This window comes from Eublepharis macularius, chromosome 1 (genome assembly GCF_028583425.1).
Source record: "Eublepharis macularius isolate TG4126 chromosome 1, MPM_Emac_v1.0, whole genome shotgun sequence".
NCBI classification, from domain to species: Eukaryota; Metazoa; Chordata; class Lepidosauria; order Squamata; family Eublepharidae; genus Eublepharis; species Eublepharis macularius.
In genome coordinates, this window is record NC_072790.1 from 227,011,133 (window position 1) to 227,028,784 (window position 17,652).

Sequence of the window (17,652 nt, forward strand, 5' to 3'; positions counted from 1 at the left end):
TCTTAAGGTTTCTTCTTTCCTGTTGAAGTTTTCCTTATGCTTGTGAATTTCAATGGCTTCCCTGTGCAGTCTGACAAAGTAGTTGGAAGTGTTGTCCAGTATTTTGGTGTCCTGGAATAAGATACTGTGCCCTGTTTGAGTTAGGCAATGTTCGGCCACTGCTGATTTTTCCGGTTGTCCAAGTCTGCAGTGTCTTTCATGTTCTTTTATTCTTGTCTGGATGCTACGCTTTGTGGTCCCGATGTAAACTTGTCCACAGCTGCAGGGTATACGGTATACTCCTGCAGAGGTGAGGGGGTCTCTACTGTCTTTTGCTGATCATAGCATCTGTTGTATTTTTCGGGTGGGTCTGAATACTGCTTGGAGGTTATGCTTTTTCATAAGCTTTCCCATCTGATCAGTAATTCCTTTGATATATGGCAAAAACACTTTTCCTGTAGGAGACTGTTTTTCCTTGGTTGTTTGATTCATCCTGGGTTTGATTGCTCTTCGGATTTCATTTCTGGAGTAGCCATTCGCCTGAAGTGCGTGGTTTAGATGATTAATTTCCTCATTGAGAAAGTGTGGCTCACATATCCATCTTGCACAATCCACTAATGTTTTCATTATGCCTCTTTTCTGTCGGGGGTGGTGGTTGGAGTTTTTGTGTAAGTATCGATCAGTGTGAGTTGGTTTCCTGTAGACCTTGTGACCTAACTGAAAGTTTGCTTTGCGGATGACCCAAGGAGGGTCTAGCATTCCTGGAGGCAGTTGCCACATCTGGTTGCCTGTTCATCAAGGGTGGAGTGTGACAGGTTTGTCTGAACTGGCTGAAACCGAGGCTTGCATGACGAAAGAGCTGAACTACAGGCGCCACACTGACAAGAGACTCTGTGTGTGTGTGCAATGTTGCCTTTAGATCAGGGCCCTGCTCTGATGCTTCTCAAAGTGCCTCTGTTCTCCACCCCTTTCTAAAGCGGTATGGTGGAGAACATTCAAGAAGCCCCTGAACATAACCTCCCTTGCTGGTAACCCACTCCTGTCTAGACGTGCGCATATGCGAGAGAGAGAGAGAGAGAGAGAGAGAGAGAGAGAGAGAGAGAGAGAGAGAGAGAGAGAGAGAGAGAGCGAGTATAGGACTCAAGGCAGCCGCTCCTAACACTTGTTTGCCATCCTTGGTGTGAACACAGCCTTTGCTTCCTCCTCCAGGATGGAAGAACAAGACCTGGAACGGCGATTCGAACTCCTCAGCCGTGAACTGAGAGCAATGATGGCCATTGAAGGTGAGTCATTGGCCCTGGGAAGGGAGAGGAAGGGACAGGGAAGCTGCAGCCTTGGCTGTAGGTTGCCCACCTCACAGGGTTGTTAGAAGGATGAAATGGAGGATGGGAGAATGAGGTAAGCCGCTTTGGGTCCCTACTGGAGGGTGAAAGACACAGTATACATGAAATAAATAAGAATGCCTCTGGATTCAGACTGTTGGGTGACTCCAGCCTTCCCTCTGTACCTGGACATGCTGCCATCTCTGAGGCATCCCAAGAGTCTTCCTGGACTGGGGAAAGGTCAGCAGAGTCGGCCACAGAAGGGTGCAGAGCAGCATAAGGGATGGGACGGATGAACTGTAAAGCCCGTGATTAACGAGGGTCTGCCTCTCCCCACCCTCCCCAGACTGGCTCAAAACAGAAGCTCAACAGCAGCGTGAACAGCTCCTCCTGGAAGAGTTGGTGTCCCTGGTGAACCAGAGGGATGAACTGGTGAGAGACCTGGACATCAAAGAAAGGATGTGAGTAGCCTTTACTTGGTAGGAGTTGCCAAGGCAAAGATATAAGCACCAGGGAGAGAAAGCATCCCAAGAGAGCAGGAATCAAAATGCAGAAGTTTAGAGGCCCTTAGACTGGATGTCCTCAACACAGGGATTCCATGGACTGTTGAAGAGGGGCTGTGGCTGAGTGGTACATCATTTGCTTGGCATGTAGAAGGTCTCAGGTTCAATGACATCTTAGTTAAAGTGGTATATATAAGGGCACTAATCTGTCTTGAGGAGTGGTATATATGTGCAGTTGTTATTAAAGTAGCTTCAGGTCATTCTGCCAGCAACCAGAAGATCTCTTGTTCAGACTTCCTGCAGAGATGTTCCTGCGATTGGGAGCAGGGCAGTAAGGAAGACGTTAGTGCCTCTGAGCATGTGTGGGCTGCTTTTCCCTTCGTAACCACAGCTTACCTCCGGAATGGGCAGGGGCAGGGCTTTCAAATCTGAGAGAAAACGATTCCAGCAAGGCGTGAATGGTACCTTGCATTGTAGAAATTAATTTCTGGGTGTGGAATGGTGCTTAGTGCTTAGGGGACACACACAAAGCATGAGAAAAGTGTGCATATAGATGGAAATCTTAGAGGATAATTAAATTTGTGCCTCTGTCCATTGGGCACAATATATTAACATATGGGCATATGTTAACAAAGGGTTAACATCTCTCTATTATCTCCCCCCACCCCCCAAACCCCTTCCTTTCTCCCACCCTACTTTGGACCTCTCAGTGCTCTGGAAGAAGATGCCAGACTAGAACGGGGACTGCAACAGAGACGGCGCAAGCTCAGTCGCAAGGAGAAATGCCGCGTCAGCTGAGGCTGGCAAACTAAGTTGCCACTCTTCCACCACCCCACCCCGCACCATATACGTCAGTGAGGGGGGAGTTAGCAAATGAAAGCTCTTCTTGCTCCCTAAAGACAGCCCCTGACCCAATCCCCACCAGTCTTCACAGGGGCACCCTTCTGCCTTGACACAGTATTGCGTCCTGCCTGTGCCAATCATTACTCACAGTCCTTTGGGGCCTTAAGCTGCTTGTCGCTTGACATAAGTTATGCCAAAGAGGATTGGGGGGGGGTGCAGTCCTGAGCTGCTTTCTTTCTCTTACCCCATTTCCAAGACTTAGACAATATTTCGGATGGCATTTTTTAGGGCAGTGCCCATGAATCTACTCTCCGGAGAGAGCAGAAACCAGCCTTTTAAATCTCTCTCTCCAAACTTAGAACCTATTTATTCGTGTGCGTGCTTGTCTGCGTGTGAGCTCCCACTCTGGTTTCAATGGCTGCCTCCTCCCCTTTCCTTCCCGACCAAGGATGCTGGTGGTTTTTTTTTTTACAAAGCTTTCTTGGGGCTCTGTATTTTATTTGTTGTTCTTATGGATGGTACAAAAGTCACAAAGTGCCTTCGACTCTCTGACAGTGATATTTGATCATGCAAAATTTCAATTCCCAGTTTTGCACCAACCTTCCCTTCCCCCACCACCCCGCCTCAAGCCCCCAGTTCAGTCTGTTTCAGGTTATTTGCACTAAATTTGTACCAGGGTTTGAAATAAACATATCAAAAGACACGAGACTTGAGAAATTAGTTTATGGCAATGCATTTATCCAAAGTCCTCTTTGTATGTTTTACACACACACACACACACACACACACACACACACATTTTAAAAAACAGCCTGTCACTAGTGAGATCCTTCAGGGCTGCTGGTCATGCCACTGTTACAGGAGCCTGCAACCTGTGGTTCCTGCACCAAATGTGGCTCAGTACAGAACTAAATATGACTCTTAAAAAAGAAAATTTTAAGTTAAAATATATTGGAGGGTAGGTGGGATGCTAGAATAACCAGCATGTGAAGAAATGGCAGGCAAGTTTTTTTTAAAAAAATGGGGCTAAAGGGCTTTGTGCCCTGACCTGGATAGCCCAGGTGAGCCTGATCTTGACAGATCTCAGAAGCTAAGCAGGGTCGGCCTTGGTTAGTAATTGGATGGGAGGCCTCCGGTGAAGACCAGGGTTGCAGAGGCAGAGAATGGCAAACCACCTCTGTTAGTCTCTTGCCATGAAAACCCCACCAGGGGTCACTATAAGTCAGCTATGACATGAGGGCACTCTCTACCACTAAAGGGCTTTGTAGAGATGCCTTATGGAAAGGGAAATGGTAGAAGTGAACAGTTGCCAGGAATCCACATGAAAACCATGCAGATTTCTGCCACTGCACTAAAGCAATTTGGCACGGTTCTCCTACCCCATTTATGACCCACTGTGAGACCACTCCTGAGCCACTTCTTAATAAAGGACTTGCAACAATCATCATTTGGGCTTCAGAAATTTTATGGTTTATTAACCCACATCAGTGATCAGTCATGGTAAGTTGTTTATTTTCAATTGTCTACATGGATTTTCTTATGCTGGGTCTTTGTCGCTCTCTGAATTTTGATGTGCGTTGGCTCTCACAAAAGGTGGTTGACCCCTGCACTGTTATGTCATGTTTCAGAATATTGCAGCAACTCAAGGAGATGTCAGCAATAGGATGCTGACAAACAGTGTTGCTTCTGTGAGGGAAGAGAAAGTTCAGCTTGAATGGAAAAGGAAATGTGTGTGTGTGGATGCACATGTGTATGCATGCATTCAAAAAAGGACATCTAGGCTGTGCAAATAATACAAATGATTCGGGACATATTATTAATATTGCCCCCAATGGATCAGGAATCTCACTGGCTTCTCAGGATAGTCCTCCAATCGGGTGTCATTTCGTAGAAAAAGAGCTGGAGGAACTTATTAGCATAACTCATTAGCATATGCCATGCCCTTTGACATCACCAGAAATGTGTCATTAGCATAAGTGATTTGCATATGACACACCCCCTGACATCACCTATCCTGGCTGCTTTGGAACCAATCCTGGCCATTCAGGGCTGAAATTGGGCCCAAAATGGCAAAAGGGGCTGAAAATGGCTGAAAAGGGGCCCAAAATGGTCAGGATTGGGCCACTGCTGAACAGGAGAGTAATCTACCACCCATCAGCTTGATCCGGGCCGTTTCAGCCCCAATCCAGGACAAAACAGACCCCAAATGGCTGAGAGTCAGGTGGGAGGGGCCACCTGACACGTGACCTTTGGGGAACTGCCGGAACTGTGTTCCAGCGTGTTCCCCCTCGAAATGAGCCCTGCCTCCAATACAGGAGACTTTTTTACCCCTAAGTGGCTATAAAGTCATCCAGACTCTATGCTGTAATTCTTTTTAAGAGCAGATTTGATGTCTGTATGCCTGTCAGCAGGGCAGCAAAGACAGACCACTCACCAACTTGCTGTCTGTATATTTGGGGAGCTCCCCAGGTAAGTAGGAAAAAACTAGTTTGTAAATTACCCCAAGAAATGGCTTGATAAGGACCGAGCATGCTCACTGCCCTCCACAGGACACGGAAAAAAGGAAAATGGGAGATTTGGCCTGTCCTGGCCCTTAACAGTTTATAACATTCTGGAGCAAGTGCAAGGTACATCCCCCGCCCCGCCCCCAGCCCTCTTCTACACATCTTTTTACTCACACTGCAAAGTTCAGTCCCTAGTATATCTAGCGCAAGAGGATATCGGAAACAAAATCAAGTCCCATAGTACTTAAAGACCAATAACGTTTTCCAGGGTAGTTTTAGGTGAGTAGCCGTGTTTGTCTGTAGTAGAAGAGCAAGAATTGGGTCCAGTAGCACCTTAGAGACCAACTAGGTTTCCAGGGTGTGAGCTTTCAAGAATCAGAGCTCCCTTCGTCAAACGTGGAGCAGAAAAAGTGAGGAGTCTTTAAAATCCAGGTACAGGGTGGGAGGCATATTGCAAATTAGATAGGTAGCTAGCTATAATAAATGTTGTAATTAAGTTGATAGAACAGAGGTGTGAAGTGCATAAAATTAGCATCTGTAGTGTGAGAAAAATCCTATGTCCCAATTCAGCCCTGGGATCCCCAGGGTTCACGTTGCTAAAGCATTGGGATGTTCAGATATGTGACACAGTTGGGAAAAAATATGGATCTGTTGTGTCTCAGTGTCAAGTGTGTCTGAAGCAAGGGAGTGTACATTTTTGGAGCGTCCAAAATTCTGCCAGCAGCTGAGCCAGCAACCACCCCAAGATTCTTGGAGGCCCAAGTCAGAGCTGAACAACTCTCCTGTGCAGCACTCAACTAGAATAGTTGTTTTCATTTGCTAAGATATGGCAAGGGGCAACAGGGACATCTGCTGGCCCAAACTAGGTATCTGGCGCCAAGCTTCCTCTCGGGCTCTGGAATAAATTTTTTTAAAAAACTGCCAGGGGTTAGCCTGGAAATGTGAAGTATCCTACTTTGGTACTGAGCATGGGCAAAGAGCATCTTGCCTACCATGGAAGAACAAGCTCTCCACGCATCTCACTATACAGAGTTGGGTTTTGCAATCAGAGCAGGATCCAACGGCTTTTTTTCTGGAATTATGTCAAGTTGTCCCACCGCTTCCCCATCAATTTTCCCTGCCCACATGGCTGCTTTGTGTCTCCACAGCCAAAAGTTTTTTTCCCTGGGAGAGGGGAATCCAGGAACCGCCTACTGAAAGGGAGTGAGGCTGCCGTTGGCGTTGGGGAGGTTGCTCGCCTCTGCGGAGGAATCGTCAAGTGGTTTCTTTTTCCATGGGCATGTCTGGGGGAGGTGCCCCAGACACAGTGTCCAAAGCAAACTGGTCCCTGCCCAGAATTTCCACCTGGTCATCATCCTCCCCGGGAGTGTCACGGGCAGGGGCGAAGAAGCGGATGAAAGCACGGACTTCCCGCAGCTTGTATGCGGTCTCAAGAGTCAGGATCATGGCCAGCAGACCCACAAGTAGATAGCCTGGAGAGAGGGCGGGAAAGAGAAGACAGTGAGGAAGGAACAGCTTCTCATCTCCTCCACCAGAGCAGGAAATATGGAGCACAAGTTACCACTGTGACGTTCTCGTGATATTGTTAATGTGGTATAGTCATAGCATCCCCTGAGCACGTACCTGGAAGCCAAGCTACCAGTCCTCCTTGTTACAGATCTCCATTATTTTCAGCCTTGCTTTTATTTATTGCTTCCTTTTGCACAAGCCCATAAACCATTTTTCCTCCCGTCTGCACTTTGTTCTCTCCCCACCTCCCTGCCTCCAAACTTCTCTGTGTGGGTAGCTCTGTCCAAGCCAGTCTTCCCACCTGTCATCTAGCCCCATCCTTACTACTCTTTGCTGCAGCTTCCTTGGCTGTTCTTCCCATTTCTGTCTTGCCCGCGCTCATGCAGACAGATTACTAGATTCCTGGAGCTGAGAAAACACGGCATCTTTGTTCTGTAGAACACACAGCACACCTGTTAAGTTTATTTCAAACGGCGCTCTGCAATCCTTATTTTCATTCCTGTGCCAGTGAGGTCAGGACCTCCGTTTTATCCGCTAGGGAAACCAAGGTATGTGACTTAAGCAGGCTTTGAACCCAAGAGGTCCAGGCACTAGTTTAATTACTAACACAAGAGAGGCTGGCCTTACACTTAACCATTTAGCCCCATCCTGTCTGTTTTTGCTTCCTTATCCCAGCTGAAAGGCTTTAATCATTTTGTAGAGAAGTGGATAATGCGCTGTACACACAAAAGTGTGGTTGTAGTTTCAGACTAGAATCTGGGAGATCCGGGTTCAAATATTCACTGTTCCATGATGCTTGCTGGGTGATCTTCGGCCCGGCCACTCACCCTAAACTGGTGGTCAAGCCATAGCTATGGCAACTCCTAGTGGGGTTTTCAAGGCAAGAGACTAACAGGGGTGGTTTGCCGTGGCCTGCCTCTGCGCAGAGACCCCAGGCCTGCCTTGGAGGTCTCCCATCCAATTACTAACTAAGGCTGACCCTGTTTAACTTCTGGGATCTGATGAGATCAGGCTCACCTGGGCTATCCAGGTCAGGGTCACCCTAAACAACCTCACAGGATTGTCACAAAGGTAAGCTGGAGGAGCAAAAACGGATGTCTGAGCTCCTTGGGGCAGGATAAAAAGTATTAAATAAAATAAATATTCTGCTTTTTAAGACACAACTCTGAATGTTTCAAAGAGGAGCCCTGACATTCGAAGCAGGCTCTTGTCGCTAAGCCCTTATCATACCTTTAAAAAGAGTGAATGAGTCCAGAGCCAAGTCCTCTGTCCAGTTCATCTCCTTGCATCTACAGCTTTCGTTTAATGTTATCCAGGCTTTGTTTTCTCAAAGAGTTTGCCCCCCTTTCTACTGCACCTTTAACAGCCATATGATAGGCAGAAGGTCAACAGGTTACTCCCACCCCTACACACACACACACACAGCAGCTCCATCTGAGAAAAGATGCAGCTGCCAGATTTCTTATGCAGCTGTTACAAACTTAAAGAGACTTGCCTGAAAAACTGGAGCTCACATCCCAAACCTAGTGGTAAAACACTCCTCACCCCCCTCACCATAGACATACTGACTTGCCCAATAATAGAAAAGATCAACAAAAGCTCATATCCTTCTACAAATTTTGTTAGGCTTATAGGTACTACTGAACTCTTGGTCTTTTCTACTGTTACAGACTAACACAGCTACCCATCTTGATCTTGCCCAATAATGTTTGGGGGGCAGTGCCCCCGGCGGCGGCTTACAGGTGATGCTGAGCTCATACAGCTCATGCAGAGGTGGCTGGGAACTTCCCTTGGGTACGTAGTCCCCTAGGCCAATGGTGCTGAGTGAGATAAAGCAGAAATAAACAGATTCCAGGAAGTTCCAGTTGTCCTCCAGAGCCCAGAAACAGACAGCTGGGATCAGGATGAAGAGTCCGAGGGTGGCCAGTCCAAGCCCTGCGGCATGTGCCAGGGCAACATGGGGCAACGAGAAACCCCAGCGCGTGTGGATGTACAGAACGGGCCGATAGCTCACAAAGGGCAGCAGGTGCTGGAGCAGACAAGCCAGAAGCAGCAACGTCATTGGGATCCCCAGAAGTGAGTACAAGATGCAGAATATTTTGCCCCCATCTGAGAGAGGCACCGTGTGGCCGTAACCTGCAGGGAAGAGAAATGGAGCCGTAAGCCGCTATCCAAAGTCTGCACAGTCACCTTTGGACCCATGGACAAAGAAAGGAAGAAGCAAATTAAGTAATTCTTTGGATCAAGTCATGTCTAAAACTCAGGATGCAAGCTTTCGAATTACACAGGGTTCTCCCTCAAAGTGGATGTTCTAAATGATTTGGTGTTTATAGTAATGTGGTAGCTGTTGCAGGTGCAGGGATCTTGTCAATTTCATTCAGAAGAAGGAACCAGAATTAAAAACCACTCTCACTCTGTTTGCAGTCTACAACTATCACACCCAAACCAGGAAGAAATTCTTACTATTTAATCACTGCAATCATTATGATGTCAGTCTAAAAAGTATTCAATAGTAACTGGTTCCTTTTATATTATCCTGAACGTATAGCCTGAAGGGCGATTTCTTTTTCCATTTTTCTTTGCTGATCTGTCCCTCTATCTTTAGCAATCCTCTCTAAGGCACTCCCCAAAGCAAAATCAGAACAGTGGCTTCCTAAGGACCGGAAGTACAAAAATCAGGATCGCCCCTGGTTGCATGTATGTGCCTTTCTGAACTAGAGAGCATCTCCCACCATGTGAATCCTCCTGGAGATCAGTGTGTGTGTGTTTGCTTAAGGATCCAAAATGAGTGGCAGTTTGGCGTTCCTTGCTTTAAAAGACTTCCCTCCCCTTCCTTTCTGCTTTGTTTCAAAATCCCAGCCCTTGTTTGTCATTACTGTGTGTTCAGACATCTCCTCTAATCCCACTTAAATGCTACCTCCTAGAGATGCCACCTGGACATTCTGTTTATAGTCTGTATTTTGGGAGCTGAATGCCTAGAGATTTAGTCCGAAGAGATTGTCTCCATGCTTTCTGGGGAGGCAGAATGACATGCCTGAACAAAGGAACTTTAATCACTGATGCCTGAAGTTTGAACAAAGTGTGTTTGTGAAAGAAAAGGGTTTGGCAGCTGAGAGTTGTTCATAGCAGCGCAACGCAGACATTCTTTTGTGCATTTTCTCTTCCTTGCGAACAAAAATTGCCATGCCAGGATAAATAAAAGCTTATCCTGACCATTTGTTTTCCAGTTCTGCATTTTCCTACTTCAGGCTATACTCCTGGATGGGCTGTTTTTTTTATCTTGCCTCATTGGAGCACTAAAAGGCTGGCCTGTCCCAGTTCTGCCTGATTAAAAAGGTGGCAGCTCTTTAACTGTGGCTGATTTTATTTTTATGATGTTTGGTTCTTTTAGTGCCTTCAGTGGCTTTCAGTTTTCAGATTTCCCCTTGTGTCCTCTTATGACAGCACTGCTGATGGAAGTCCTGGCAGGGAGGATAGAAATGTGCCAGCAGCCCCTATGCAATAAAATGGCCCTGAGTATCTGGAGACGTGTCATGTAGAAGTCTCAGGAACCCAGAGGTGAGTTCCGTAGAGTGATCTGGGGGAGATCACCTCCCAAAGTCCTTTTACACTTAAAGGATTTGCGTGGTTCTTGACAGCAGCCACCCCTACCCAATCCCAAGTCTGGGTCGGGAAATTCCTGGAGGGCAGGTTCTGGGGAGGGGAGGGGTATAACGCCATCGAGTCCACTCTCCAGGGGAACTGGTCTCTGTGGCCGGGAGGTCTCCGGCCACCACCTGGAGGTTAGCAACCCGGACTAAGGAGCTGCTGAGGTGGGAGCATCGGGGCCACGCCTGAAGAGCGCGGGGTCCCCCCTCGACAGGCCCCGGCGGCTTACCGGTGGTGGTGAGCACGCTGGCGGTGAAGAAGAGCGCCGAGGTGAACTCCCAGTTCTCGTCGCCGGAGACGTTGCCCAGCCCGGACACGCCGTAGCTGCCGGCGGCCACGAGGCGCTCCAGCAGGCGCTCCAGCTGCGGCGCCGAGAGGCAGGCGCGGTGCTCGGTCAGCAGGCTGGCGCGGGCGGCGCGCAGCTCCCGGCGCAGCGCTTCCTCCGGCGGGCCCTCGAGGGCCACCAGCACGGCGGCGCCCAGCAGGAGGAAGAGCAGGTAGGCGCCCAGCAGCAGCCCGTAGCGCCACGACCGCGGCACGCCGCGCAGCTCCATCGCCCGCCGGCGCCAGGTGCGCACCAGCCAGGGCCGGCTGACTCAGAGCCGCAGGCGGGCAGCGTCCCGGGGCGGCGCTCGGCGCTGCGCGCAGCCACCAGCGCCGCTCCTCCGCCCCCAAGAGCGTTTCGGGTCGGTAGCCGCCTTGGGCTGCGGTGGAGCGGGAGGGCGCCGCGGCCAGAAGGGAGCAGAAGCGGCAACGGGGGAAATGCGGCGGGTTGGAGATGGACGGCACGCAAGCCTGGGCAGAGGAGGAAAGCCAGCCGGCCGCCCAAGGGGGGGCGGGGGTTGGGTGCTGGGAGAACTTGCAGAAACTACCTGCTACAGGTACATCAGGATGAGTGGCCGTGTTAGGCTGTCTGTAGCAGTAGAAAAGAGCAAGAGTCCAGTAGCACCGATCAGACTAACAACATTTGTGCTAGGGTGTGAGATTTTGTGAGTCACGAAAGCAGCAAGAGGTTTTCTATAGACTGGAGGAAGATTCTTCGGCAGGCTGAACAGCAGGATTGGAGTCCAGTGGCAGCTCTGAGACCAACAAGGTTTTCGGAGTGTAAGCTTGGGAGGGTCAGAACTTTCTTTTTTAAGACACTAGTACGGCACTTGTGCTTCAGGTGCCTTCCTCAGTCCCGCTTTTGCCTCTGGCCAACAGCTTCAGCAGGGCTGTTTTATGATTGGGAAACCTTGCCAAACCTGTTTGTCCAGTAGCAACAGTAAGGAGGATGTCTACATGCTACAGGTAGTGAAGCCTCCACCTTCAACTCTCTTTAAAAAAACTCTAGGGTCCCCCTCTCAACCTCAATTGCCATTTGAATGGCTCCCTCCCCTAATAACAGATGGCACCCACAGCAGGTACTTTTAAATTAGGACCAATGAAATTGTCAAAAAGTTGGGGGAAAGGTTTCCAAGTTCCCACCAGGCTTGATAAGGCTGGATGATGAGCTCCTCACCACCACCCAAAAAGGAGAGAGCTAAGTGGCTGCCAGTGGCCCACGATCTCTTCTAATAACTAATATTACACTGCTCTCACTTTTAGATATTTTCCCTAATTTTTTTCTTCATTGCTGCTATACAAAAATCAACATTTTCAGTGAGTCTTTCGTTATTCCCTGATTATGCGTTTCCTACGTGGTTGCACCGCCAAGGTAAATGCCATCAGAGGCTATTCCAGCGCAAAGCTAACACAAGTGGGTTCTCAGGACAGGAGACAGCTGGCAAACTGCAGCAATGAAAGCAACAGATGGGACTGAGTCTTGGGGCGGTGGTGGGGGGGAACCACACCATAGAATTGCAGCACTGGTTTGACCTGCTGCTTCATTTCCAGATAAAGTAAGCAGGAAGTTTTCAGCTTCTAGCTATCAGTAACATATGGTAACCCTGAGGGTTGCTGGGGCAAGGGAAGAGCCCCTGCGCTAGTTTCGTCCTTGGATTTTGTTCATACATTCCAAGGTGCCAATCAGGAGACCCAGCCACCCTGGCCATAATTAGGGGCTCTTCGACACCCCCCCTTTCCCCCAGCGCCAAGGCAAATGCTAATTCCAGAGCAGGTTCCAAGTCAAATTACTTTTGATAACAGAGCGCTGTGTGTTCTAATCTGTATGCAAAGTATACTTTCAAGCAAGCCAACGCTTACAAAGAGCCACCTAATAGCCCCCTGTACTATCTTTGGTCTAGCCTCTCCAGCTCTCCCCCCCCACCTCCCCCAGCAAAGGGATTTCACCAGCCTTGATTCCGAAGAACTGGAGGTGCCAAGGACTGAACTGCAGCCCTTTAACATACGAAGCAGGAAGTCTAACAAGGAGCGACTTCTCCTCCCAAATAAGTGCAGCAGAACAATCTAGCCCGGGAAGGTGGTGGCAGCTCTCCAAGGTGTTTATTTTCCTGGCCAAGAGCATTTTTGCTCATGGGGTGGGGAATTGCAGAGGCTCCAAGAGAGGCTCAGGGACCTGCCAGAGAGCCAAGAGGGTCAACAATGAGGGTGTGGCCAAAATGCCTAGGGAGTCTTAGCTTTATAATGGAACAGACTAGCATTTCAGGGTATCAGCGCTGGGGAAAACGTACAATCTCCTGTGGGTGTGGAGCAAGCCTTGCATTATCACCCATGAACACACTAAGAACACACAAGAAATTGCCTTACATCCGAGTCAGATCACTGTCTGCTCTGACCAGCAGTTGCTCTCCTGGGACTCAGGTCAAGGTCATCCATGTCATCTCCTACCTGATCCTTTTACCTGGAGATTGAACCTAAGACTGTCCGTACGTAAAGCAGACGCTCTGCTACCAAGTCACGGTTCCTCCCCCGGCACAGAATATGGCCAAGCTGCTCTTTGGAACCCCCTGCAGTCTCTAGCCCTGAGGCCCTGGTGCTGATGGAGGGATGTTCAAGCTGACCTGGAGCAACCCTGGTTGCAAGATCTTGGGTCTCTTTTTAGACAGAGACAAGAATGGAGACCGGAGGCAGCAACTGGAGGTTTATTTGGTCTCATTTCACAGGCTTGGCCCTTTCCAAGCTGGGCTGGGCTTGACACAGGTGGCTCCCTTGCACAACTGGGGTGGGAAGGGAACAAGGGAGCCTGGCACAGGCACAAATTTAAAGGAAGGGTAGAAGTGGACACAGTAGAATTGCACGTTCCAAGTGCTAATGACTGCCAACTGCAGGAGCTCCTCTTGCTGCAGAATCCTGGGCATGAAGAACAGTTTTTGCACACATGTACCATGACATGCATGCATGCACAAACACACACCACACTCACACACTCACAATGCTTGTCACACAGGTGGCAATGCCCTGAACCACAAGCAGCCCTTTCCCCACTTTCCAACTGGCCTCTTCTCATGCTTGCACCGCAGCACATGTGCAGCATGTGCTCACTTTTGCACATGGGTGTTGCAAGGCAGCCTTTGCTCCTCCAGTGTGCACAAGGGGTTCTGTGCTTCTGGCTCTGCTAAGCTTGAGGAGGACGAATCTTGAAAAGTATTGGGGGGGGCGGGTTTTGCACACAAACACACACACCCCATCTCCAATGGGCACAGCCATGGCTGCAGAAGCAGCAGGGGCCAGCTGGCAAACAGAGAAGAGATGGGGAAGAAGATAGCTGCCAGTCAGCAAGTCTGGTTGATCCACTGCCAGGGGAAGGAGGGATCTCTGGCAAGATGCTCAGTTGGCGCATGCAGGGGTGGGGAAACGAGAGGCAGCTCCCGCCACCATGGATCTGACTGGTTAGTGTTCATTATACGGAGGGGCATGAGAAATGGCTCATCCATCACACTGCCCTCTTATTCCACTGCTCTCAGTATACACATGCACTTGCACACACGCACACACCCTCCCAACTTTCTCAGCTCTGTGTTGCGCAGGACGCTTCCATCCGCTATAAGTGGTTTCACATCCTTGAAAGAATTGGCTGAAGGAGCTCAGTGAATGACAAGGAGGAGGGAAGAGGAGTGTCGGAGGAAGGCCCCTCCAGTAAATTCCCCCTCCCCCTTACAATCTAGGAATATTCACATCCTCCCTTTGGAAGCAGTTCACACTCTGGTCTCACACTTGCAGCCTCGTGTCCAATCACGGTTGAGCGTGAGGTTCTGTCAAAGACGCCAACTTCCTGAACAAAAGGTGCACCTGGAAGGTGGGACTTCCTTTTTTGCTCCCATTCATTTGGGGACTGCCCTTCCTTGAGGCGTTGCAGCTGCTGACCACCAGGGTGGGGCTGGGAGTTCTTCTTTGGGTGGGAAGGGTCCAGTGGTCCGGCCCTGCGACAGAGCGGGACTACGCTGCCCTGGAGCAGCCAATCTGGATGCAACAGTAAAGGGGTCAGAGGGCACAGGTGTAGAAGGCTCCGTTGGAGCTGAGAAGTCCCCACAGGCAAATGGATCAGGGTCACACACCACAAACGGATTGGTTCCGTCGGAACTCCGTGGTTTGAACAGGCGTGTCCCCAGTTGCGGGGACTGGACGGGTGAAGCGCGGGGTCCAGAAGACACAAAGCTCCAGGGGTCGATACGACTGCGGACGGGAGAAGGCCGGGGCCGGGAGATGAGGCTGGAATGAGAGGGAGGGCGAGGTGACCTTGGGCTACGGGGAGAAGAGGGAGATGGGAGAGCTCCATCTGAAAGGAACAGAGAAAGAAGAAAATGTCAGCAAATGTGTAACAGTACGTTCAAGGAGGGGGGAAAACTTTCCTGAGCAGACGGCGTTAACTGGAATTGGCTTGCAAAAACCCACACCCAAATGGCAAGCTTGGAGATGGGCAGATTAATCAACTACAGCTTTAGCTTGATCAGTGAAGCCAAGAACGGCATGCACACAGCTTGTTTTTAAGCTACGTTGCTTCCGGTGTTCACGTGTAATGGGAAATTGAAAAGAAAGTCTGAAAACAATGACTTTTCCTTGTTGTGACGAAGGGTAGCTTTTGTTCACCAAATTGTAAAAAAAACTCTCTCATTCTTCCTCTGACAAATCAGAAAGGAACCCACGTTGAGATTTTGAAAACATGCAAGTGTATTTACATGTCATTAACCAAATTAATAACCTTGTAATCAAATTAAAAACCCTGTATGCATATTTTCTTCAATCAGCATGTCTATATGTATACACACAACTCCCTTTTCAATAAAATGTATATGTCCTGTTGGCTATAAGGGCCCTGATCCGACACAAGAATCAATGGTCTGCTATTGCGTCTGCTTATCCCTGTCAAATGATCGCTGGCTGCATCATTCAACTGTTAATAGAGCAAGGAGAACCTAGGATGAGGGATCTAAATGTATATCCTCTCAATCCCTGTTTTTGTTCACCAAACGAACGGTGCTATTAATGCACATAAGCTGACTAGGGGACCAGCACATAAACTGCACTGCTGGATGGAGTCAGGAACTATGAATACCGCACCCAATGGTACCTGTATCTGCTTTTGCACTTGTAGCTTATACCTGGGAGGTCTGGATAAGAAGAGACGTGTGCCACAGACTTCCCATTCACAATAATTGCCTTGGTATTGTGGTGCTCGTGGTAAAGGCAGGACAAGGGGGAAACGGGGATCTCGGGTCTCTCCACATGTGGGTGGACTGAGCATCATTCTAGGATTACAAGATTTTCTTTTCATGTGTCCTGATACAGACTATCCAGACTAAAATTTGAAATTTCAGCATTTTGGATTCAAATTTGATTTCGGCAGATTTTTGGTTATGCTTCTTGTTCGTGTCAACTTCACTTGAATGTTGTGTTGTCCGAATGACTCGGCCAGTAACCTACCCCATTTCTGAGCTTTGTTGCTACGACCCTCTGCAAGTCTTGGGATCTTGGGCGACAGCTGGGCCCAGAGGGGAGGCAAAGACTCCCTGTCGCCCCCTGAGGCCAAGTCAACGAGGAGATCAGTGGGCGGATCCTCTTTACACAACTCTACCAGTAGGGCAGGGGTGGACTCTCTTTGGGGAGGGGTCGGTGGGAGTTCCTGAGGCACAGATGGCAACTCTCGACCCAAGCCGAGGGACGCAAGCAACGCTGTGCCCCGGAGCAGGGCCCGCTGGATAAGTCGCGGAGGGCTGGGCCGTTCCGGTGCTGGATCCTCTGCTTCTGCAGAATCACCTGGGATGCTGCCTAGAAGGAGAAAAAAGGCAGTAAAAAAATTAGGCATTTTATAGAATTAAAAAATGTGCCCTGGAGACTGTATTCCCAGGATCAAACGCAATCTTTAAACTGGATGCTGTATCCCCATGTTTAGATCCCCTAAGTGTTGCAAGTCAATTTGGTGTCAAAAAGAAGGGAGCGGGAGGGGTATCTGAGAAAGGCTGGTATTATGTTCCTGTCTGCAGCCCTCCTTCCATGTGGTTCACTCAGGGTTGGTGCATCAAAAGATCCTGTTTGTGGCAATTCTATAATTTTTGCTTGGCTTTCTAGACCGGCCGTTTCCCTGAAGAAATTCAACTAAGAGGCAAGACATAAGGACCACTTCTAGTGAAGTGGTTGGAGTGCTGGACTAGGAGACCTGGTCCAGGTACAAAAACAGGCTGGAGCACTCCTGTGACCCACAGCCACCCAATTTGTCCCTGCAGCTGGCTGCAGAAGTGGGGAGTGCTGCTGAGGGGGAGGAGTGGCAAGGGCCCTGGCATGTTCTGGGAGTACAGAGACCAGGTCTACCCAGCTGGCAGAGCCATGACAAGTAGACCTGGCCTCTGTGGGTCCAGAAGCCAGGTCTACCAGCCCAGCCAAGGAAGGGGAAGGTAAACCTAGTCTCAGAGGGAACAGGAAAGGCTGGGAGGGGGGAGGAGGAGGAGGCAGGCACCCGGGGTGCTCCTGCGCCAATCAGGTGGGTGGAAAGGCGGGGGGGGGGAGAGGAGGCAGATGCCTGGGGTGCTCCTGTGCTGATTGGGCAGGTGGAAAGGTGGGGGGGGGAGGAGGCAGCCGCCCAGGGCGCTCCTGCACCCATCAGGCGGGTGGAAAGGCCAGGTGCACGGGGAGAGGAGGATGCAGGTGCCCTGGCGGTCTTGTGCACCCGGCAGCGGCCCGTTCTGGCCCCCTTGGGTCTGGATCCCACAGCTGCAGATGGGAGTGACACTCTGCTTATCCCCGCTAGGGGTGCGCTATTGTGCCTGTGCTCTGGGATAACCGGTGAGTCGTCGGAAACCCGCTTACTGAATTATGTTATAGGGTAAGCTTTTTTAAGTCAGAGCACACTTTAGGGGCTCTTTTTAACTGGAGATGCCAGGGACTGAACCAGGTGCCATCTGCAGGCAACACTGGCTTTGCCGCTGAGCCATATTCCCCAGTTAGCATCAGCAGGTGCCGATGCTCCTT

General features: G+C 49.7%; 3 protein-coding genes across 8 annotated transcripts in view; 1 reads left to right on the forward strand and 2 right to left on the reverse strand.

Annotated features, from left to right (window-relative positions):
• The window catches only part of EHBP1L1 (EH domain binding protein 1 like 1), a 47,584-nt gene extending 43,490 nt beyond the window's left edge, over nt 1-4,094 (forward strand). For all 6 annotated transcript variants that reach the window (XM_054990419.1, XM_054990424.1, XM_054990435.1 and 3 more), the window contains 3 exons: nt 1,189-1,262; nt 1,648-1,762; nt 2,515-4,094. In XM_054990419.1, the coding sequence (XP_054846394.1) occupies nt 1,189-1,262; nt 1,648-1,762; nt 2,515-2,602 (277 nt within the window). In that variant the 3' untranslated portion in view covers nt 2,603-4,094. The remainder of the gene's footprint in view (nt 1-1,188; nt 1,263-1,647; nt 1,763-2,514) is intronic.
• Nucleotides 4,084-10,862, reverse strand: KCNK7 (potassium two pore domain channel subfamily K member 7). The gene is made up of 3 exons (XM_054990463.1): nt 10,538-10,862; nt 8,401-8,796; nt 4,084-6,623 (listed from the first exon to the last, which is right to left on the reverse strand). Exons 1-3 carry the CDS (start codon nt 10,860-10,862, stop codon nt 6,406-6,408), a joined length of 939 nt encoding a protein of 312 aa, XP_054846438.1. The 3' UTR covers nt 4,084-6,405.
• Nucleotides 10,863-13,321: 2,459 nt separating this feature from the next.
• MAP3K11 (mitogen-activated protein kinase kinase kinase 11) overlaps nt 13,322-17,652 on the reverse strand; it is a 35,554-nt gene continuing 31,223 nt past the window's right edge. Inside the window, 2 exon segments of the mRNA XM_054990475.1 lie at nt 13,322-14,965; nt 16,111-16,455. Coding sequence (XP_054846450.1) covers nt 14,511-14,965; nt 16,111-16,455 — 800 coding nt within the window. The 3' untranslated portion in view covers nt 13,322-14,510.

Excerpts from the sequence above, each read along its gene's own strand:
- KCNK7 (XM_054990463.1), bottom strand. The coding sequence starts at position 10,862 with ATGGAGCTGCGCGGCGTGCCGCGGTCGTGGCGCTACGGGCTGCTGCTG. Across the intron at positions 8,797-10,537 it reads CAGCGTGCTCACCACCACCG|GTTACGGCCACACGGTGCCT; the intron begins GTAAGCCGCCGG and ends TCTTCCCTGCAG. Across the intron at positions 6,624-8,400 it reads GTATGAGCTCAGCATCACCT|GCTATCTACTTGTGGGTCTG; the intron begins GTAAGCCGCCGC and ends CCCTCTCTCCAG.